The following is a 22,987-nucleotide window of genomic DNA, read 5'->3' as shown; positions in this document are numbered from 1 at the left end:
GTTACTGAGGGAGTGCAGCGTAGGTTCACCAGGTTAATACCCTGGGTGGTGGGACTGACCAATGATGAAAGAATGGGTCGATTGGGTTTGTATTCGCTGGAATTTAGAAAGATGAGAGTGAATTTTATAGAAACATATAAAATTCTTAAGAGGATTGGACAGGGTAGATGCAAGAAATAAGTTCCCGATGTTTGGGGAAATCCAGAACCAGGAGTCACAGTTTAAGAATAAGGGAAAGGTCATTTGGGACTGAGATGAGGAAAAACGTTTTCACCCAAAGAGTTGTGAATGTTTAGAATTCTCTGCCACAGAAGGCAGTGGTGGCCAATTCACTGGATGTTTTCAAGAGAGAGTTAGATTTGGTTCTTTGGGCTAAGGGAGTCAAGGGATATGGTGAGAAGGCAGGAACAGGGTACTGGTTTTGAATGATAAGCCATGATCATATGGAAGGCCGGTGCTGGCTCGTAGGGCCGAATGTCCTACTCCTGCACCTATTTTCTATGTTTCTATGACATATGGTCATCATTTTGTTCAAATTTGTGCGAAATACAGAAGCGGATTTGGCTTTCTTGGTAAAATCATGGACACTGACTCTGGGATGGAGTGAGTTTTTGGCCAGTGTATATCACGTAGTACCGAGGAACAGTGAAAAGCTTTTTTGTTGCGTGCTGTCCAGTTAGAGGAAGGCCTGTACATGATTACAATCAAGCCGTCCAATGTACAAATACAGGATAAAGGGAATGACGTTCAGTGCATTATGTCCAGTAAAGTCGGAATAAAGTTAGTCTGAGGGTCTCCATTGAGGTAGATGGTAGATGGACCGCTTTCCAATTGGCGATAGGATGTGTAGGAAAGAACTGCAGATGCTGGTTTAAAGTTTTAAGACACAAAATGCTGGAGTAACTCAGCGGGACAGGCTGCATCTCTGGAGAAAAGGAATGGGTGACGTTTGGGGGTCGAGACCCTTCTTCAGACTGATGTCAGGGGAGGGGGCGGGACAGATAGAATGTAGTCGGAGACAGTTAGACTGGTGGGAGTACTGGGAATGGGGGAGGGGATGGAGAGTGAAAGCAAGGGCTCTCTGCAGTTGATAGGATGGTTCAGTTGCCTGATAACAGCTGGGAAGAAACTGTCCGTGAATCTGGAAATGTGACCGCTTTACCATTATACCATCCGGATACCTGAACAAAGTTATTTCTTCCGTCTCTATCCATGTACCTGCCCAGTGCATGTGTTAAATGTTGTTACAGTACCTGCCTCAAATACTGCTTCCGGCAGTTCGTTACATGCACTCACCACCCTCGGAGTGAAACCATTTCACCTCGGTTTCATATGAAATCTTGCTCCTCTCACCTTATCTTGCGAAATGTCATCTACTATCTATTCCCCTCATGATTTTTTCTATCTCTATCAGATAACCCCTTAGCCTCCTGCACTCCAAGGAATGTTCTTCCAGTTTACTGTGTACGTGGCTACAGTCCAGGAAGAGGCCACAAAGTGCCATATCAGTGTGCGTGTGGGTTGATTGAGAGTAGTTCAGGCTGAAACATGTACTGCCGATGTCTGATGGCATTTGCTACACGCCTAATGCTGGGAAAATAACAGATGGGTTATGTAACTGTCACCACAAGCTCTGACTACAATTTCCTTAGTGTCACAACAGCTCTTAGTCACCATGGCTGCCCCCCAGCCAAGAATCAATCATGTCACTCGACAACAAAGGGACTATTTGATTTATCTCAGAGTAATCATGCCCTGTGTGAAATCAACAGTCTTTCCAAATGGAAGAAGGTGACCCAATTATCTGAAGAAGGATCTCGACCAGAAACGTCGCCCACTACGTCTCTCCAGAGTTGCTGCCTGTCCCGCTCACTTACTCCACCATTTTGCGTCTATTTTCGGTGAAAACCAGCATCTGCAGTTCCTTCCTACCCAATTATAATTGCAGACAGCAGTAAGATGGGAGATGGCATCAAATTAGCATTGCACCCTCTCAGCTCCAGTGTCCTCCCACACTCCAAAGACGTACAGGATGTATTTTGGCTTTGGTAAAAAAAATTGTAAATTGTCCCTAGTGTGTGTAGGATAGTGCATGGGGATCGTTGGTCAGAGCGGACTCGGTGGGCCAAAAGTGCCTGTTTCCGCTCTGAATCTCTAAACTAACCTAAAAAAAGATAGATGAGGACTCTAGTCCATGATGTTGTCTGTAGGAAGGAATTGCAAACGCTGGTTTAAACTGTAGGTAGACGCAACATACTGGAGTGACTCAGCGGGACAGGAAGCATCTCTGGAGTAACAGAATAGAAAACACTTCGGATCGAAACCCTTCTTCAGAGTGAGAGTCAGGGGAGCGGGAAAATTGAATTGAATTGAATATTTTATTGGCCCATGTGACAAGTCACAGTGAAATTCTTTACCCAAGGAATGCAAATAGTCTCCCATAAAGGGCACTGACAAAGTTACATATCCCCCCCTTCCCTCCTACCTTCCCCCCACATGCCAGTTCCCCTTTATTTTCCCCCGTCTCCCCCACTCCCTCACGTTGGTCCCACCACACGAGTCCTCATTTGTCAATTGAGATGTCCAAATGAGAGATATAGTAGGGTGAAAAGAGAGATAATAGACAATAGACAATAGGTGCAGGAGTAGGCCATTTGGCCCTTTGAGCCGAATGATATCTATATAATTAAAAGTCTAAATTTGACCACTTCCTGTTTGCACTTTATATTGATTTTAGAAAAAACGCAACCACTTACGGTTGTGATTTTTGGCCACCTTACTCAGAGTCCCCCTCCAGCTGTCAGGGCCAGAGGATTTTTTCCATCGATGAAAAATAAAAGACTTATTAATGTTTAAAAAATGTTGAGATTCTCTCTCCTGTCAATCACTTCATGAAGGCCACGCCCCTTCCCATGGGAGGGGGAGGACTATAAAATGTGGAAGTGTGGGCCTGGTTCAGTCTCTGCAAGATGGGGGAGGGAGATGGTCACGACTCTCAGTCTGAGCTGGAAATCTACAGAAAACTGAAAATAGTGACCTGTGAGTGTCCTTTGTGTGTTTTTAAACTGTGCCTTTTGCAACTGGCTTTTGAAATGTGTGCCTTTTGCAACTGTAAAAAAAGATGAAAATGTCTAAAATTGATTGTCCACCCTGTCCCCCTTCTCTCCCATAGTCTCTCACCTTTTTTGGCAGTTTTTCTGGCAGTTTCTGAGCTGCCAGCCTGCCAGGCTTGAGTTACTGAGCTGCCAGGCCTGAGTGACTGAGCTGCCAGCCCAAGAATCCATTTGGCCCACAATGTCCATACTAGCCACCCCCCCTCCCACACTGGCCAGCAATCTTGGAATTGGTGAAGAGGTGGAATATTGTGTTCGGGGACCAGCCTTCCTGTGTGAAGCTGTGACCCAACGGGTCCCACGTAGTCTAGTAGAACAAATGAATGAAAAATATGCAAAAATGTAAAGATGATTAAAGAAACAGGTCATTGTTACCGGTGAGCTAGGTGAGAACTTGTCAGTAACCCGCTTTCACCCAGCTCACTGCTAACAATGGCCCATTTCCTTTATTATCGTTACATTTTTACATATCTTTATCTAGATCTCTTGTCTCCCTTTCTCCTGAGGTTTGAAGAAGGGTCACAACTCGAAACGTCACATATTACTTCTCTCCAGAGATGCTGCCTGACCCGCTGAGTTACTCCAGCATTTTATGTCTATGTTTGGTTTAAACCCGCATCTGCAGTTCCATCCAACACACACCACCATGGACGGAGTCCTCTTAGCCATTAAAAGTATCTGCATGAGGTGGTTCCTCTTAAAGATAGCGGAGTCAGGGGCTATAGGGAGAAGGTAGGAACGGGGTACTGATTGGGGATGATCAGCCATGATCACATTGAATGGCGGTGCTGGCTCGAAAGACCAAATGACCTGCTCCTGCACCTATTGTATATTGTCTATTGTCTCTTCATGATGCCACCATCGGGCAGGGGATACAGACTCCCGAGGTCTCACACCACCTCACACTATCAGGATTACTGCAGTCCTACAACTACACAGCAATGTTGAAGACTACGACTACCTTCGACTACCTTTGATTACCTTTGATTACCTTCGACTACCCTCGATTACCTACGAATAATATGCCGATATACTACGACCTACTTAGACTAAACCTACGAGTAAAAAAAGTAGCGATTTTTTCCATGGCGACCTTTTTTTACTCGCATGTTGAAAAATAGGCTGCGACCTAGCTGAGGCCTCGTGTACGCAGGGACTACTCTTGAGCATGAAGGAGAGTTACAAAGACCTCCTATGACCTCGTGTCGACCATGCTGCGAGTATGAGTCGAGGGCAAACTCGCCAGAACTCGCGGATTAGGTCGCCGCAGTGGGACAGGCACTTAAGGCAGCAACGCTGCCACTACGCCACCATGCTGCAATTTACTCCAGTTACTCCAGCACTCTGTGCCTCTCTTTGGTATAAACTAGCATCTGCAGTTCCTTGTTCCCATGTGAAGATTCAAGTGTGTCCAGCATTGTTTTTCATCTATTAACTTTGCTAATTTCTTCTCGTTATGAAACAGGAGAATCGCATTAACAGGCTTCGACAAGCAGCCGAGATATTCTTGCTGCAGGTTGTTGAGCCAGGATCACTAGTTGGAATTGTCACTTTTAATTCCGGTGCCAATATTAAAACACAGTTGAAGACTGTTGATAATGACAATGTGAGGAAGGACCTTGTAAAACTACTACCAACATCTGCCGGTGGAGGAACAAACATCTGCAGTGGGGTTCGGGATGGTTTTCAGGTGAGGCTGTAAAGATTCCACTTATGAGTGGGTTAGCATATAATGAGCATTTGACAGCACTGGGCCTTTACTCGCTGGAGTTTAGAAGGTTGGCGGGGACCTCATTGAAACTTACAGAATAATGAAAGGCAAACATAGAGTGGATATGGAAAGGATGTTTCCACTGATGGGAGAGTCTAGGACCAGAGGTCATAGCCTCAGAATTAAAGGATGCTCATTTAGAAAGGAGGTGAGGCGGAATTTCTTTAATCAATCTGTGGAACTCTCTGCCACAGAGGTCTGTGGAGGCAAAGTCAGTGGATATTTTTAAGGCAAGAGATAGACAAAGGTCAAGGGTTATGGGGAGAAGGCAGGAAAATGAGATTCAGAGGCAGAGATCAGCCATGATTGAATGGCAGAGTGGACTCGATGGGCCAAATGGCCTAATTCTAATCCTTTAACTTGGGAACTTGTAAAGTTTGGGGGAGTTTTCATCAACACAGAACGTTTAAGTATTACATTTTGCTCTCCTTATTGATAACCGACTGCATTGCAGGTACTTCGCGGTGATGACGGCGCTACTAATGGCGACGAAATTATTTTACTCACGGATGGAGAGGACGGAGGAATTAGCAGTTGCTTCAAAGAGGCGGAAGATAGTGGAGCCAAAATCCACACCATCGCACTTGGACCAAATGCAGCCAAAGAACTGGAGGAGCTCTCAAGAAGGACAGGTAACCAGCAATAAATAGCCACACTGTTGGTACTTGGGAGCTCAGCAAATGAAGGGTGGAGAGGAGCAGAGGTGATTTGCAAAGATGTTTGTCCATTATGAGGCTCTTCAGCTCTGAGGAGAGAGTAGATGTTGTCCTGGGAGTGACGGAGGCTGAAGAGGTTACCTTATAGAGGTATACGTAATTGGGAGGGACATAACTAGGAAACCTCTCCCCTTTGCAGCGGCGTCGATAACCAGAGGGTGGAGATCCAAGGATAAGGGGTAAAAAGTTTGAAGGAGATCGGAAGATGAATTCTTTTCAGCCAGAGGATGGCTGGAATTTGGAATTCACTGCCTGAGTGCTTAGTTTAGTTTAGGGATACAGCACGGAAATAGGCCCTTCGGCCCACCAAGTTCGCACCGGCCTTCAATCCCCGCACATTATCACCATCCTACGGACAATTAAGGACAATTTTTACATTTACACCAAACCAACTAACCTACAAACCTGTACGCCTCTGGAGTGTGGGAGTAAACCAAGGATCTCGGAGACAACCCACGTGGGTCACAGGGAGAACATACAAACTCCGTACAGGCAGCACCCATAGTCAGGGTTGCACCTGGGCTTCTGGTGCTGTAAGCTCATAGATCTGCCGCTGAGCCACCCTGCTGCTCCTGGATGGTGGAGGCAAAGATTCTGCCAATGTTCAAGAAATATCCAGATGATCACTTGAATGACCAGGTATTGAAGGATACAGTCCACATGTTGACAAAGGGAATGAGTGTAAATGGGTATTTGATGTTTGCTATGCACAGAATGAGACAGTTCTGTGTTCTAGAGGCTCTTTCTTTCAAGTTCTCTTCACTCTTGTAATAAAGACTTTGCCACTTTTAAAATTAATTGTCCTGGGTTTCAATTGAAATTGCTGATAGATCATTTTTGAGTCGAGTATCAACAGTAAGTTGGCAGCCGATGAATCAGAGATGTTTGGACATGGGGACTGGGCACAGTATAGTCTGTCCTGCCATTCAATGTGATCATGGCAGAGTTGCCCCATGCTCAACTCCTCTTCCCGTGGTCCTCAAGTGCCTCATCTTTCAAGGATTTGTCAACGTACTCATTAAATACCTCCAATGATCTAGCTTGACATCCTTTGAGGTGGAGATTTCTTAAGATTCACCACTTTCTGTGAGACGAGGTACCCATGTAAATCATTTTTAAGTGCCTATCCCCAATCCTGTTACTATGTTCTCTCGATCAAGATTCTCCTCCAGGTGGCAACTTCTTGGCATCTAGCTGTTATACTCGCTCAAGATCTTCCATGTTTCAATAAGATCACTTTGAAATTCCAAAGATAATAGATATACCTTATTTTGTTGCTTGTGATGGGAAAACCCTCTCATCCCGTTGAATTAATGTTGTGAATCTTTCAGACTGCTGCCAATCCAGCATACCCTTAATTAAATACAAGGACCAAAACTGTGCACAGATGTGGGCTCAGCAGTTGACGGTACAAACTCTAACAACACACTCCTACTTCAAAACCCCAACCCTTAGGCAATAAACTCCAATGTGCCAATTATCTTTGCAACTACTTGCTGCACCTCCCTGCTAAATATTTGTGATTCATACACCAGAACATTTCAACACGAGATGAGAAGAACTTTTTTCACACAGAGAGTGGTGAATCTCTGGAACTCTCTGCCACAGAGGGTAGTTGAGGCCAGTTCATTGGCTATATTTAAGAGGGAGTTAGATGTGGCCCTTGTGGCTAAGGGGATCAGGGGGTATGGAGAGAAGGCAGGTACGGGATACTGAGTTGGATGATCAGCCATGATCATATTGAATGGCGGTGCAGGCTCGAAGGGCCGAATGGCCTACTCCTGCACCTAAGTTCTATGTTTCTATTCCATCTGTGCTTGGTTCATCTACAATCTTTCTCCTTTGGTCTTTATCCAAGTTATTTCCCACTTATTCAACCCATTTATATTCTGTTGCAGACTCCACATATCCTCTCTGCCACATGCCCTCTCCCCTCCCATTTCCACATCATTGCCTGACGTAGACTTTACACTCTGCCCCCTCCTCCAAATCTTTCGCCTGTATCAACAATTATTGAGGGCCACCAAATAATCTTTGGGGGCTCCCTGGTCACGTCCATCAAATCCAGCCAGGAAATGACCCATTTCTTCCAAATCTCTGTCTTTGTTGCAATTATCAATCTACCTAAAGCAATAGACTCCCTCTAAAGATATTTATATCTCCACTCCCCCTCCCTTGACTCTCAGTGTAAAGAAGGGTCTCGACCCAAAATAGACAATGGACAATAAACAATAGTTCCAGGAGTAGGCCATTCGGCCCTTCGAGCCAGCACCGCCATTCAATGTGATCATGGCTAATCATCCCCAATCAGTACCCCATTCCTGCCTTCTCCCCATATCCCCTGACTCAGCTATCTTTAAGAGCCCTATCTAGCTCTCTCTTGAAAGTATCCAGAGAACCGGCCTCCACCACCCTCTGAGGCAGAGAATTCCACAGACTCAAAACTCTCTGTGAGAAAAAGTGTTTCCTCGTCTCTGTTCTAAATGGCTTACCCCTTATTCTTAAACTGTGGCCCCTGGTTCTGGACTCCCCCAACATCGGGAACATGTTTCCGCAAACTTACCGCAAAAGTCTTGCTTTACCCACAGCAGAGTATTGAGCAGAACTATCCATTATCACCTTTATAATAATAAAAAAATGTTTTGTTTATAGGGACAGTGCATATTAATTAACATTTTACATGTAAATATGTGAGATTATAGCTAATCAGCAGCTAATTTCCATCTCTAGTCCCAGGCAAAGGTAGGTGAAGTGTCTTGCCCAAGGACACAACGACAGTACACACTCTGTCTTTGAACCGGCCACCTTCAGGTTGCACAGCTGAACACTTAGCCCATTGAGCCATCTGCCGCTCTAGTGTTCCAACCAAGTTCAATCCATTTGGTAGTTTTATTTTGACTTTTTCAAAGGGAGAATCTCACATTACAGAAATTTGTAAGGTCTATTTTTTAAATTCAGTTCTGAATGGACATTGACCATGGATAATGGATAATATGTGAGTTAAGGATTATTTTACATTTCATTTAATAGATGGTCTACAGCTCGCAGCAACTGATAAAGTAGACTCAAACGGACTCATTGATGCTTTCACTGGATTAGTATCAGAAAATGGTGACCTTAGCCAACAGGCAATCCAGGTTTGATAGCGTTAGAGAATTATTTTGCATTTATTCTCACTCTACAAAGTGTTTTACAATACAATATCAGTCTGTTTCCTTGATTCACAGCTTGAAAGTTTAGGAAGGAGTATTGATAAAGGTGGTTGGTTTAGTGGTATCGTTTCTATTGATAAAACCATTGGAAACAACACTTATTTTGTGGTCACTTGGGAGGATATTCAACCGGATGTGATCCTCCGTTCCCCCAGAGGGAAGATCTACACTCAGGCGAACTTTCAAACCGAGAACGCAACACACACAGCACGACTCCAAATTCCAGGCACTGCAGAGGTACGTTCGAACGCACGTGAAACATTACTTTAAATGTCTCTCCACAGATCAGTTCAGAAGTGATATGAGCAGAATTAGGCCATTCAGCCTACTCCGCCATTCAATCATGGCTGATCTATCTCTCTCTCCTAACACCATTCTCTTGCCTTCTCCCCATAACCCTCCGGTCCTAGACCCTCCCACTAGTGGAAACATCCTCTCCACATCCACTATCCAGGCCTTGATAGAGCTGACTCCTTTTTTTGGTAGTTTGCATTTTATTTTCTAGTAACTTTGCAATCAATTACTCGTTATTCACACCCATTCCCGTTGACCTTATACTGTCTATTTACGGCTATTCATCCTCAAATTCAGGGACAGTTTCTTCTCAGCTATCATCAGGCAACTGAACCATCCTACCACAACCAGAGAACAGTCCTGAGCTGCTATCTACCTCATTGGTGACCTTTGAAGTATCTTTACTTTTGATCAGACTTTACTGGCTTTATCTTGCACTAAAGGTTATTCATGTTATTCCCTTTATCATGTATCTGACAACTGTGGACGGCTTGATTGTAATCATGTATTGTCTTTCTGCTGACATGTTAGCACACAACAAAAGCTTTCCACTGTACTTCGATACATGTGACAATAAATTAAAATCAACTCAACCTCCTATACGACAGGTCCCAACTTTACAATGTGGGCTGCCTATTATTGACCTATTCAGTAATTGGGATGTGGCAAATGATTGGGCATTTTGGTTGGCATGGACAAGTTGGGCCGAAGGGCCTGTTTCCATGCAATATGATTCTATGTCTATGACTTTATGTGTCAGATGCATTGGAATTCCTTCATCTCTAAGTTATCCCTATGTCAATTTGAACCTTTAAGACCATTCCTTCTTCACCACTGGCATCAAGATCTTGGAATATTCAACATAACTGGGTCGAGGGAGCTTCTTAACAACACTGTGATAGTTCAAGGAAAACACTCACCAAAGAGGGATATGAAATGGTACAAAACTATGCAAAAGAACAAATCAAAGCGACAGAAGGCTATGGAGGACATCAATTTATATTTTTAAGGCAGTGATAGTTAGATTTTTGATTAGTACAGGTTATGGGGGAGAAGGCAAGAGAATGGGGTTAAGAGGGAAAGATAGAATAGAATAGAATAGAATAGAATGCCTTTTATTGTCATTCACACAGCTTGGTTTGAACAAAATTGCATTTCTACAGTCTTAACATTACAAAAAAACCAAGACACACACTTAACACAATTTACACAAACATCCATCCCAGTGAATCTTCAACACCTCTTTACTGTGATGGAAGGCAAAAGTCTTATCTCTTCCCTTTGTTCTTCTCCCGCGGTCCAGCAGTCCATCTGCAACATCAAGGTGAACTGGGGCTCCCGATGTTAATGCCCCCGGGCGATGGTAAGTCCCACGGCCGTTAAGCCGTGCCGGGCGATGTTAGGCCCCGCTCTGACCCAGTGATTCCAGTAGGAGAAGTTGCCTTTGTGGAAGCTCGGAAAAGCGGTCACCCACCAGGGACCTGCGAGTTCCTGTCCACCGGGCCGGCGGCCGGAGCCTCCGAAGCTCCGAAGTCGGGTTGAAGCCGCGCGCCACCACAGCTCTTCCCGTTCCGAAGTTGGCCAGCTCCGTGATGGCAAGACCGCAGGCTCCACGACTAGAGCCTTTAGGTTGGTTCCGGCCGGAGGCCACCACCGGCTCCACGATGTTAGGCCCATCAACATCGGAGACCCGACAGGGAAAAAGTCGGGTCCCCCATACAGGGGCTGAGATTAAACAGTTTCCCTCCCCCCCCACCCCCCGACATATACACAGCTAAAAAATAATTAAAACTAGAATCAAAACATACATTTAACGAGTCAAAAACTTTAAAAAAGACTGACTGACTGCAGTCGAGCTGCTGCCGTTAGGCGCCGCCACACCATGATCAGCCATGATTGAGTGGCGGAGTAGACTTGATGGTCTGAATGGCCTAATTCTGCTCCTATCACTTATGAAGTCAGCAACGATGATGAAGGAAAGGTGGAGACCACAATGGTCCAATGTTGGCTGTGGGGAAGGTTATAACGCGGAACTTGGCGGTTTTGATGTCATTGTCCCTGGATTAACCCTGACCATTTATCTCCCAGGCAGGGAACTGGGTTTACAGCGTCATGAATTCTGGACGGAAGCAGAAGGTGACGATGACCGTGACGTCTCGAGCGGTGGATGAGAACGTTGCCCCCGTTACCGTTAACCCCAGGGTCAGCTGGAAGGATCCCAAAAGCCCGACGGTCATTTACGTGGAAGTCTCTCAGGGGTTTTTACCAGTCTTAAATGCGAAGGTGATAATCATTGCTGAACTTCCCAGTGGTGTCCCAGAAGAACATGAACTTTTCGATAATGGCTTAGGTAGGTTACATGAAAACGCCTCTGAGAAATAAAATTTGCGTGAATTGTTAACAGTGCCGTGACTGTAAGGTGAACATTTGGGAGTGATCCATTGACAAAGAGCGGACTGGTCATAAGTTCTTGGGGCAGAATTAGGCCATTTGGCCCATCAAGTCTACTCTACCATTCAATCTTGACTGATTTATCTATCCCTCTCACTGTGTGGGTAAAGGACCTTTTCTATTGGGTTCCAGCCATGAGAAATATTTATCCCCGATGTAATCCAAACCAGAAGTTCAAGGTGAGGCGGGGAAGGCTTAATAGGAATCTGTTGGGTAACTTTTTTCACACAAAGGGTGGTGGGTATATGGAACGACCTGCCGGTGGAAGTAGTTGAGGCAGGTATTATTGCAACATTTAAGAAACTTTTAGGGGTATTTTCTAAATTCTAATTTCACCATTTGTGTTCCTTTGTTATCACCTCAGCCCCAGCCATCAATGGACCATTGTGGGCTCCACCTGTTCTCCAGAGATACTGCCTGACCCCGCTGAGTTACATTTTGTGTCTATGTTCGGTGTAAACCAGCATCTGCAGTTCCTTCTTATTCATTGTTTGCCTTTACTTGCTCTCAGGGGCTGATACTCGCAAGAATGATGGGGTTTACTCCAGGTATTTCCTGAACGTTACCGGACGTGGAAGGTACAGCTTCAAGGTGCGCGTAGAGGGAAGGGAAGGGCCCTCAAAGCTGACCAGCAAAAGAGGGAGGAACGCCATTTACACGCAGGGACTCACCATTGATGGTAATAACTATTTAGCAGTGCAAACGAAGACAATGAAAATATATCTTTGCAGTGGTTTGTGATGTCGTTAAGTTTACAGATACAGTGAGGAAACAGGGCCTTTGGCCCACCGAGTCCGTGCTGACAAGCGATCCCCACATACCAACCTTAGTATTACACACACAAGGGACAATTTTACAATTATGTCAAGCCAATTAATCTATAAACCTGTACGTCTTTGGAGTGTGGGAGGAAACTGATGGTCCCGGCGAAAACCCATGCAAGTCATGGGAGAATGTACAAACTTCGTACAGACAGCATATGTAGTCAGGATTGATAGCGGGTCTGGCGCTGTATGGCAGCAACTCTACCCCTACACCACCATGCTAGACATTCTGCCATGCTAGACATTTTGAGCCATTGAACGGCAAGTTTGTTTTGGATCAAACTTACAGGGCAGCATGTTAGCGCAGAGGTAGAGTTACCGCCTTACAGCGCCAGAGACCTGGGTTCAATCCTGACTACGGGTGCTGTCAGTATGGAGTTTGTACATTCTCCCTCTGACCTACAAAAATACACAGACAATATGTGCAGTAGCAAGCCATTCGGCGCTTCGAGCCAGCACCGCCATTCAATGTGATCATGGCTGATCATCCACTATCAGTACTCCGTTTCTGCCTTCTACCCACATCCCTTGTTTTCACTAGCCCTAAGAGCTCTATCTAACTCTCTTTAGAATGCATCTAGTGAATCGGCCTGCACCACCTCCTGAGCCAGGGAATTGCAGAAATTCACCACTTTAGGTGAAAAAGTATTTTCTCATCTCAATGGCCCACCCCTTATTCTTAAACTGTAGCCCTTAGTTCTGGACTCCCCCAACATTGGAAACATGTTTCCTGCATCTAGCGTGTCCAATCGCTTAATCCCTGCTGGTGGGAGGGGGAGGGACTATAAAACCCAGAAGTGTTGTGCCTCACTCAGTCTCTGCAAGATGGAGGATGCGAGAGGGTCACGTCTCAGAGCTGTGAATAACACTAAACACATGTCTACTCAAATGTAAGTGCCTTTAATGCTGCACTGCAAATTGTTGTTGGTGGTGGTAACTGCTTTGAGTGCTGCACTGCAAATGGTTGTTGGTGGTGGTAACTTGACAACTTCCTGTTTGCACTGTATGTTGATTTTAGATAAAACGCTACCACATACTGTGGTGATTTTTGCCCATCTTGCTCAGCCCCCCTCCGCTCATCAGGTGCAGAGGTTTCTTCCCATCAATGAAAAATAAAAGTGTTATTGTGTTTAAAAAAACGTTGAGAATCTCTCTCCTGTCAATCATGCCATGAAAACCACGCCTCTTCCGGAGAGAGGGGGGAGGGATTATGAAACCCGGAAATGTGGGTGTGGCTCAGTCTCTGCAAGATGGGGGAGGGAGAGGGCACGACTGTCTAAGCTGTGAATCAAATGAACACACTGTATGTCTACTGAACTGTGAGTGTGGTGTTTATTTGGTGTTTTGTATGGTTTTATGGTGGTTTCACCTTGCTTGAAATTGTATGAAACTGCATTTGAATGTGGTGGCCTTGCACCCTGCATGAAATGGTATGAAACATAGAAACATAGAAAATAGGTGCAGGAGTAGGCCATTCGGCCTTTCGAGCCTGCACCGCCATTCGATATGATCACGGCTGATCATCCAACTCTGTATCCCATCCCTGCCTTCTCTCCATACCCCCTGACCCCTTTAGCCACAAGGGCCACATCTAACTCCCTCTTAAATATAGCCAATGAACTGGCCTCAACTTCCTTCTGTGGCAGAGAATTCCAGAGATTCACCACTGTGTGTAAAAGATTATTTTCTCATCTCGGTCCTAAAAGACATCCCTCTTATCCTTAAACTGTGACCCCTAGTTCTGGACTTCCCCAACATCGGGAACAATCTTCCTGCATCTAGCCTGTCCAACCCCTTAAGAATTTTGTACGTTTCTATAAGATCCCCCCTCAATCTTCTAAATTCTAGCGTGTACAAGCCGAATCTATCCAGTCTTTCTTCATATGAAAGTCCTGCCATCCCAGGAATCAGTCTGGTGAACCTTCTCTGTACTACCTCTATGGCAAGAATGCCTTTCCTCAGATTAGGAAACTGCACTTGAAATTGGTGGCCTTGCACCCTACTTGAAATGGTATGAAACTGCACTTGAATTTGGTTGTTTTGCACCCTGCTTACATCCTGCAGTGGTATGAAACTGCACTTGAGTTTGGTGTCCCTGCACCTTGCTTGAAGTGGTAAGAAACTGCACTTGAATTTGGTGGCCTTGCACCCTGTTTGAAATTGTAGAAAACTGCATTTGAATTTGGTGGCCATGCACCCTGCTTGAAATGGAATTTCAAGGAATAGCCGTGAGTCAACTGCTCGCCCACCAACCGTGAGTGAGCTGCCAGCACACCAGGCTTGTGTAACTGAGCTGTCACCCCAAGAATCCATTTGGCCAACAATGTCCATACTAGCCCTCTGGAAACCAGTCCCTTCAGCCCACAAAACCCATACTAGCGCTCCAGAAGCCCCCCCCCCCCCCCCCCCCCCCCCCCCGCCCCACCCATTGGCCACCAATATTGGAATTGGTGGACAGGTGGAATATTGCGTTGGGGGACCAACCCTCCTGTGTGAGGGACCCAATGGGTCCGACTTAGTCTAGTAATTTTATATGTTTCTGCAAGATCCCCTCTCATACTTCTAAATTCCAGTGAATACAAGCCCAGTCGCCCCATTCTTTCATCATATGACATTCCCGCCATCCCGGGAACTAACCTCGCTGGACTCCCTCAAAAGCACGAATGTCCTTCCTCAAATTCGGTGGGTTTTCTCCGAGACCTTCGGTTTCCTCCCACACTCCAAAGACGTACGGGTTTGTAGGTTAATTGGCTTGGTTTCAATGTAAAATTGTCCCTCGTGTGTGTAGGATAGTGTTAATGTGCGGGGATTGCTGGTCGGTTCGGACGTGGTGGTATGGGGATGGGAAGGGGAGTTGAATTGGTTGGCAACCAGGAGGTTCCCGTAAGCCTCAGCGGACGAACATTTCAATCGGGAGATCTCGTAGACCTTATTGTAAGATCTCACGTGGACAATGTTTGCTGATGTTCCTGTTTCTATGACTCATTACTGATGAATTTTCATTTGCCAGGGACTGATACTAAAAACAGGGATGTACTGATTGGACAAGTCAACCAATCATTTAATTCTGCTATGAAGCACGATGCAAAGTCTAGAATTTCACGTTATAAAACTGCGGCACGGTGGCGCAGCGGTAAAGGTGCTGAATTACAGCGCCATAGACACGGGTTCGACCCGGACTGCTGGTGCTTGTCGGCACGGAGTCTGCACGTTCTCTCCGTGACCTGTGCGGATTTTCTCAGAGATCCATTGATGGCCTCCACAGCTTTCTGTTGCATTGAATTCCACAGATTCACCTCCCTCTGACTAAAGAAATTCCTCCTCATCCCCTTCCTAAAGGAACATCCTTTCATTCTGAGGCATTGAACTCTGGTCCGGGACTCTCACTAGTGGAAACATCCTCTCCCCTCCGGCTTCCCACCGAAGTCCGCAGCTCCCGACGTCCCCAGGCCGCGCCGGGCGGAGACTCCCGCTGGCGGCCCTCGGCAAAGGGCACCAGGGACTCCGCGATGTCGGTCAGCGCCGCCCGCATTGGAAGCTCCTCGAACCCACACGTCTTTGGAAACATAGAAACATAGAAATTAGGTGCAGGAGTAGGCCATTCGGCCCTTCGAGCCTGCACCACCATTCAATATGATCATGGCTGATCATCCAACTCAGTATCCCGTACCTGCCTTCTCTCCATACCCCCTGATCTCCTTGACCACAAGGGCCACATCTAACTCCCTCTTAAATATAGCCAATGAACTGGCCTCAACTACCCTCTGTGGCAGAGAGTTCCAGAGATTCACCACTCTCTGCGTGAAAAAAGTTCTTCTCATCTCGGTTTTAAAGGATTTCCCCTTTATCCTTAAGCTGTGACACCTTGTCCTGGACTTCCCTAACATCGGGAACAATCTTCCTGTATCTAGCCTGTCCAACCCCTTAAGAATTTTGTAAGTTTCTATAAGATCCCCTCTCAATCTTCTAAATTCTAGAGAGTATAAACCAAGTCTATCCAGTCTTTCTTCATAAGACAGTCCTGACATCCCAGGAATCAGTCTGGTGAACCGTCTCTGCACTCCCTCTATGGCAATAATGTCCTTCCTCAGATTTGGAGACCAAAACTGTACGCAATACTCCAGGTGTGGTCTCACCAAGACCCTGTACAACTGCAGTAGAACCTCTCTGCTCCTATACTCAAATCCTTTTGCAATGAAAGCTAACATACCATTCGCTTTCTTTACTGCCTGCTGCACCTGCATGCCTACCTTCAATGACTGGTGTACCATGACACCCAGGTCTCACTGCATCTCCCCCTTTCCCAATCGGCCACCATTTAGATAATAGTCTGCTTTCCTATTTTTGCCACCAAAATGGATAACCTCACATTTATCCACTGGAGCACATGGGAGAAATCCACGTGGTCACTGGGAGAACGTGCAAACTCTACACAGACAGCACCCGAGATCAGGATCGAATCCGGGTCTCTGGCGTTGTGAGGCAGCACCTCTACCAGCTGGAAACTATAATTTTCTCATGTGAAACATCTAATGGAAAATGTGATTTAAAGTATGTCGAAGCATTAATAGTGAATTATCTGATGGTCCAGATGAAAGGATGGCAGATTAATTTCCTTAAAATACAGGCGAGTTTTCATGATGATTGGAGTATTGTGTGCAGTTCTGGTCACCACGTTACAGGATGATCAATGTACCAAAAGCCTTATTTACCACCCGATCCACCTTTCATGCCAGCATCAAGGAACAGGGATATTGTGCTAATGACTCTGGCTGATGGTCAGGATGTGCTGCCAGCTTTTTTGAGTGGCTTCACTGTTTCTCATGCTCACTTCCAGCATTCGTAACAGGGAATCAGGGAGAAAATGTCAGATTAGATCCATTGTGTCTGCTGTTCCCCAACATGGAACAGCAGGTTCAGTGATGGATTGGTCGATGGATTCCGGATACTGGAGATAAATGTCTTTCCTTCCACACAGGCGTTGTTCATCCGAATCCGCCAAAACCCACCGTCAGTGAAGAAAATCGCGTGGCACAGATTGGAAACTTCAGCAGGGTCAAATCTGGAGGAGCGATTTCAAATCCCGTGGACATTCCCGTTGTCAATTTCCCGCCGAGTAAAATCACGGACCTTGAAGCAAGAGTACTTGAAGATAAGATTGAGCTGGAATGGACCGCACCAGGAGCAGATCTGGATCAAGGAGCAGGTAAATGCTCCCGCATTTATATGGGGCTTACAGATAATTTTTCTTTCCAGCAATGAATTGATCAAATAGCTGGGGAAGATAGATACAAAATGCTGCAGTAACTCAGCGGGTCAGGCAGCATCTCTGGTGAGGGGGCACCTCATTGAAACTTACTGAATAATGAAAGGTCTGGTTAGAGTGGATGTGGAGAGGATGTTTCCACCAGTGGGAGTCTAGGACCAGAGGCCAAGCCTCAGATTAAAAGGACATATTGTACCTTCAGGAGGGAGATGAGGAGGAATTTCTTTAGTCCGAGGGTGGTGAATCTGCGGAACTCATTGCCATAGAAGGCCATGGAGGCTATCAATGGATATTTTTCAGGTAGAGGTAGAGGTAGATAGATTCTTGATTAGCGTGGGTGTCAGGGGTTATGGGGAGAAGGCAGGAGAATATGGTTGAGAGGGGGAAGGTAGATCAGTCATGATTGGATGGCAAATGGCCTAATTCTGCTCCTATCACTTATGAACTTGAAGGAATAGGTGATGTTTCAGATCGAGACCCATCTTTAGATTGGGTCTGAAGAGTTTTGACCCGAAACATCATCGATTTCTTTTCTCCTGAGATGCTGCCTGACCCGCTGAGTTACTCCGGCATTTTGTGTCTATCTTCGGTGTAAGCCAGCATCTGCAGTTCCTTCCCACACAATTGGACATGGAATTCTGCTGACCAGTTGAGGTGTGACACAATGGAAGTAAATTGACCAGGCAGAGGGAACATGTAACTACGTAGGCAAGGATAGTCTGGTGTTTTGGAGAATCACTTGTTGAATCACACATCATGGAACCAGACTCTTCGACCCACTGAGTCCGTGCCTCTGGAACGTCGGAAGTTGAGGGGAGACTTGATGGAACTATATAAAATTATGTGAGGCATGGATAAGGTAGACTTCTAGAACCTTTTTATCCCTGTGTAGAATTGTGCTACACCTGAGGGCATAGCTATGAGGTGAGAGGGGGAAAGTTTAATGGAGATGTGCGGGGCAAATTATTTACACAGAGAGTGGAGCGGGCTTGGAATGGACTTCCAAGGGTGATACAGGCAGTTACGATAGTGCCGTTTAAGAGGATTTTGGATAGGCTTATGGAAGTAAAAGAATATGGACCTATCAGTTCAGATAGGTATCTACCGTAGACAGGCCTGTGTGTTTTACATATGCTAGATAATGTCACACAGAATGAATACAATTCACGATTTCACAGTGATCATTGTTGATAGTCAGAGTAAATCACCATAGTTTAGATTATTCAGAAATTTATCTTTCAATGTCCTGTTCCCAAAACAAGCTGTGATGCAGCCCAACAGTATTCCTGGGATGGCGGAACTGTCATATGTTGATAGAATGCAGCGGCTAGGCTTGTATATTATGGAATTTAGAAGGAGGAGAGGGTATCTTATTGAAACATATAAGATTATTAAGGGATTGGACACACTAGAGGCAGGAAACATGTTCCCGATGTTGGGGGAGTCCAGAATCAGGGGCCACAGTTTAAGAATAAGGTGTAGGCCATTTGGAACGGAGATGACGAAAACCTTTTTCACCCAAAGAGTTGTGAGTCTGTGGAATTCTCTGCCTCAGAATACAGCGGAGGCCAAATCTCTGGATGCTTTCACGAGAGAGTTAGATAGGGTTCTTAAAGACAGCGGTGAGGGGATATGGGGAGAACACAGGAAGTGGGTATTGAATGTGGATGATCAGCCATGATCACAGTGAATGACGGTGCTGGCTCGAAGGGCCGAATGGCCAACTCCTGCACCTATTGTCTATTGCCTATTGTATGCTTTCTACCAATCCACGATACTCCTATTTGCCTGTGTTTAGCCCATATTCCTCTAAACCTTTCCTATCCATGTACCTGTCCCAAGTGTCTTTTCAATGCTGTTGGCGTATCTGGCACAGCTAGGTCCTCTGGCAGCTCGTTCCATATACCCACCGCCCCAAGTGAAAAAAGTTGCCCCTTAAGTTCCTTAGAGGATGTCGCCGTGCGTGCGGGAGGTCGCTGTCTCGGGGGGCGTGCGCGCGGCGGAACCAGCGCGGGTGAGCGTGCGGGAGAGCGTGGTCCGCGTGCAGGAGGTGCGGGGCCCGGCTGGGCGGGGATGGCGGCCTCAGCGACCCGCACGGGGACGACGGCGCCGAAACGGACAACGCCGCGACAAGCGGGAAATCGATCTCCTACCATAACCTATGTCCTCTGGTTTTTGATTCTCCTACTCTGGGTAAAAGATTCTGTGCATTCACCCTGTCTATTCCCCTCATGGTTTTATACACCCCTGTAGAACCACCCCTCAGCCTCTTTTGCTCCTAGGCTGCACAACCCCTTACTACAGCTCAGGCCCTCGAATACTGGCAGCATTCCCATGAATCTGCTCTGTACTCTTTCCAGCATTTTCGTTCAAACACCACTCAATCCAATTCCATGTCTAAAGGTTGATATCCTACATTGGACACAATAATGAAGATAGATATAAAGCGCTGGAATAACTCAGCGGGTCAGGCAGCATCTCTGGAGAACATGGTTAAGTGACGTTTTGGTTCAGGACCCTTCAACAGACTGATTGAAGGTGAAGGTGGCAGGGATGGGGGGTGGGGGTGGAGAAAGAAAATTGGAAGAGAGGAGGGCCAGGCATGGTTGGTAATCACAGAAGGGGAGCAATGAGAGAGCGCCTCCCAGAACTCCCTTTAAAAGAACTTCAAACTGGGCAGACCTCGAAGAGATTTCACAGTGGGACTGTCAAAATGTAAAATGTTTTGAAGAACATCCTCGCCTCCTGAGTTATTGCAGCATTTTGTGTCTTTCTTTAGTAAACCAACATCTGCAGTTCCTCTGAATCTGAATCTGATGTCTCAACTAGTAACTTGCTATAATATAGCGAAAAAAGTTTCATTTGCATTCTAGTGTTTATTTTAGGCTTTACAGATACTGTGTGGCGACAGACCATTTGGCCCACTGAGTCCGCACTGACCAGCGTTCCTCCCGTATACTCGCGTTATCTAACACTAGGGACAATTTACCATCTTTACCAAAGACAATTAACCTAAAAAATGTACATGTTTGGCGTGTTGGGGGAAACCCGAGCACCTGGAGAAAACCCACAAGGTCACAGGGAAAACGTACAAACTCCATACAGACAGCACCAGTAGTCAGGATTGAACCTGGGTCTCTGGTACTGTAAGGCAGCAACTCTACCGCTGCGCCACTATGGAACCCAATCTGTTCTCTTTGTCTTGTACCTTTAATCATCAAAATATTTTTTCCAGCCATATGTCAATTCATTTGTTTCTTATCTTTATCAGCATCCTACTATGAGATGAGAGTGAGCAACAAATTACTGCTGCAACATAGTTTCTCCGGAGTTGAACGAGTGAACTTGACGAACTTGAATCCACAGCCATTTGGCTCCAAGGAAATGTTTATAATTGACCCTGAAAGTATCGAACTGGAGAACAGAACGACCCTCTACTTCGCCATCCTTGCTTATGATGAAATTAATCAGCCTTCCGAGATGTCTAATGTTGCCATGATTACTTCCGCTGAGCCTCTGCCTATCATAGACAATTACACGACAAGGGCTATTTTGATCACAGTAATAGTGTTGCTTCTCGTTTGCTTAATTGTAGGATTACTGATCTTTTGGTACAAACTAAAAGGGAAAAAAGAAGATGAGGAGAGGTTGCAATAGACAGCAAGAAGATAGACACAGAATGGGTCAATGGGTCAGACAGCATCTCTGGGGAGAAGGAATAGGTGATGTTTTGGGTTGAGACCCTTCTCCAGTCTGAGAGTCAGGAGGAATCACCTATTCCTTTTCTCCAGTGATGATGTCTGACCCGCTGAGTTACTCCGGCTTTTTGGGTCGATCTTCGGTTTAAACAAGCATCTTCAGAACCTTCCTACACATTTTGTATACAGAGAAAGCAAGTCATTATGTTATTAATCCAAGCATTTACTTTGTTCTGATTTATTATGGGTGTGGGTGGTGGTGAAAATCAAAGGAATTAACTCGAGTTTTTCTGAGGCTTTTTATGCTCCTTTCCCCAACAACTGGGAGAAATCCCTGGGAAATTCAGCCCTTATCCTCTTGGGATGGACGTGAATATCAACAAAAGCTTTTCACTGTACCTCGGTACTTGTGACAATAAACTAAATTCAAACTCAAAACTAAACCCAAGATCGCATGGTTTTGACTGGTGAAACCACAATGATAAACTTGGAACAATCCTACTGCTCAAATATTATATCTCTCCAATCTGAGTCTAGATTTAGTGCTTTTGAAGAATGTTGTGCGTTTGTTTTCAACTGACATGGAATTCGTATAATTGAATGATTTTGATGTAGTCCTAATAAAAATAATTTCCAAAATGGCTGTTTTGTTTTATTCACTTTCCGTAAAAAATGAGAGCACTTAAAACCAAGTTATTTTTTTAGTTGGTTGGGGGTGCTACGAGTCGGCTGCCCTGCCAGCAGCATGTTCGTTATTTCAACGTAAATTTTTTTTTTTTGGTATGTCTAAATGTTAGTTTAGGTTTCTCTTGGCATGTCCTGTGTGTGTGGGGTGGGGGGGGGGGGGTGGGGTAATCGCTTTTGGTCGCCTCCTCGACGGAAAGGCGACTTTCCCTGTCACCTCCCTCACGACCTAACAGCTTGGATTGGAGCGGCCTTTCCCAGAGATGGGCCCGGAGCTTCAGCAGCGGGTGCAGCGTGGACCTTTCCTTCGCGGAGCGGGTGAACCCTTGCCGTGGTTCTACAGAGAGGAGTGCTCCGATCGCTGGCCTGGTGACTTTGGCATCATGGGGCTGTGGTCTGTGGAACTTCTAGCCATGGGCGGGGCATGGACTTACCATCCGGAGCCTGGGATCCCTTGCTGGGATCGCCGGAGAAGAGCTCCGACTGCCGGCCTGTCGAGTATAACATCCTGAAGCCGCAGTCTCCGGTAGGAAAGTGGCAATTTGGGCACTCTTAGCCACTGAGTGCGTTTGAACGTCCCGATATCGGAGTTTTCATCATCCTGACAAAAGGGCCTGTACATCGGCCATCCGTAGCGGCGACTACAGAGGGTTTATGGCCCCGACCACGGATGAACAAAGGAGGAGGAATGACTGAACTATGTTGCCTTCCACCACAGTGAAGAATGCTGTGGTGGATGTTTGTGTTAAATTCTATTGTGTACTAGACTAAGTGGCCCATGTTCACATGGGAGGGCTGGTCCCCCAACGCAATATTCCACCTCTCCACCAATTCCAATATTGGTGGCCAGTGGGGGGTGGGGGCTTTCTGGAGAGCTGGTATGGGTGTTGTGGGCTGAAGGTACTGGTCTCCAGAGGGCTAATATGAATATTGTGGGCCAAATGGATTCTTGAGGTGG

The 22,987-nt window shown here is 45.9% G+C and overlaps 1 protein-coding gene across 1 annotated transcript in view; it reads left to right on the top strand.

The window, feature by feature from the left end:
- Positions 1-21,984, top strand: part of LOC129700720 (calcium-activated chloride channel regulator 1-like) — a 32,137-nt gene extending 10,153 nt beyond the window's left edge. The window contains exons 7-14 of the mRNA XM_055641327.1: positions 4,579-4,803; positions 5,339-5,516; positions 8,631-8,737; positions 8,828-9,049; positions 11,195-11,456; positions 12,069-12,236; positions 17,360-17,587; positions 20,919-21,984. Of these exons, the coding sequence (XP_055497302.1) occupies positions 4,579-4,803; positions 5,339-5,516; positions 8,631-8,737; positions 8,828-9,049; positions 11,195-11,456; positions 12,069-12,236; positions 17,360-17,587; positions 20,919-21,304 (1,776 nt within the window). The 3' untranslated portion in view covers positions 21,305-21,984. The remainder of the gene's footprint in view (positions 1-4,578; positions 4,804-5,338; positions 5,517-8,630; positions 8,738-8,827; positions 9,050-11,194; positions 11,457-12,068; positions 12,237-17,359; positions 17,588-20,918) is intronic.
- Positions 21,985-22,987: the final 1,003 nt, after the last annotated feature.

This window comes from Leucoraja erinacea, chromosome 10, assembly GCF_028641065.1.
Source record: "Leucoraja erinacea ecotype New England chromosome 10, Leri_hhj_1, whole genome shotgun sequence".
Lineage (NCBI taxonomy): Eukaryota > Metazoa > Chordata > Chondrichthyes > Rajiformes > Rajidae > Leucoraja > Leucoraja erinaceus.
This window is presented reverse-complemented; position numbering and strand designations above follow the sequence as displayed.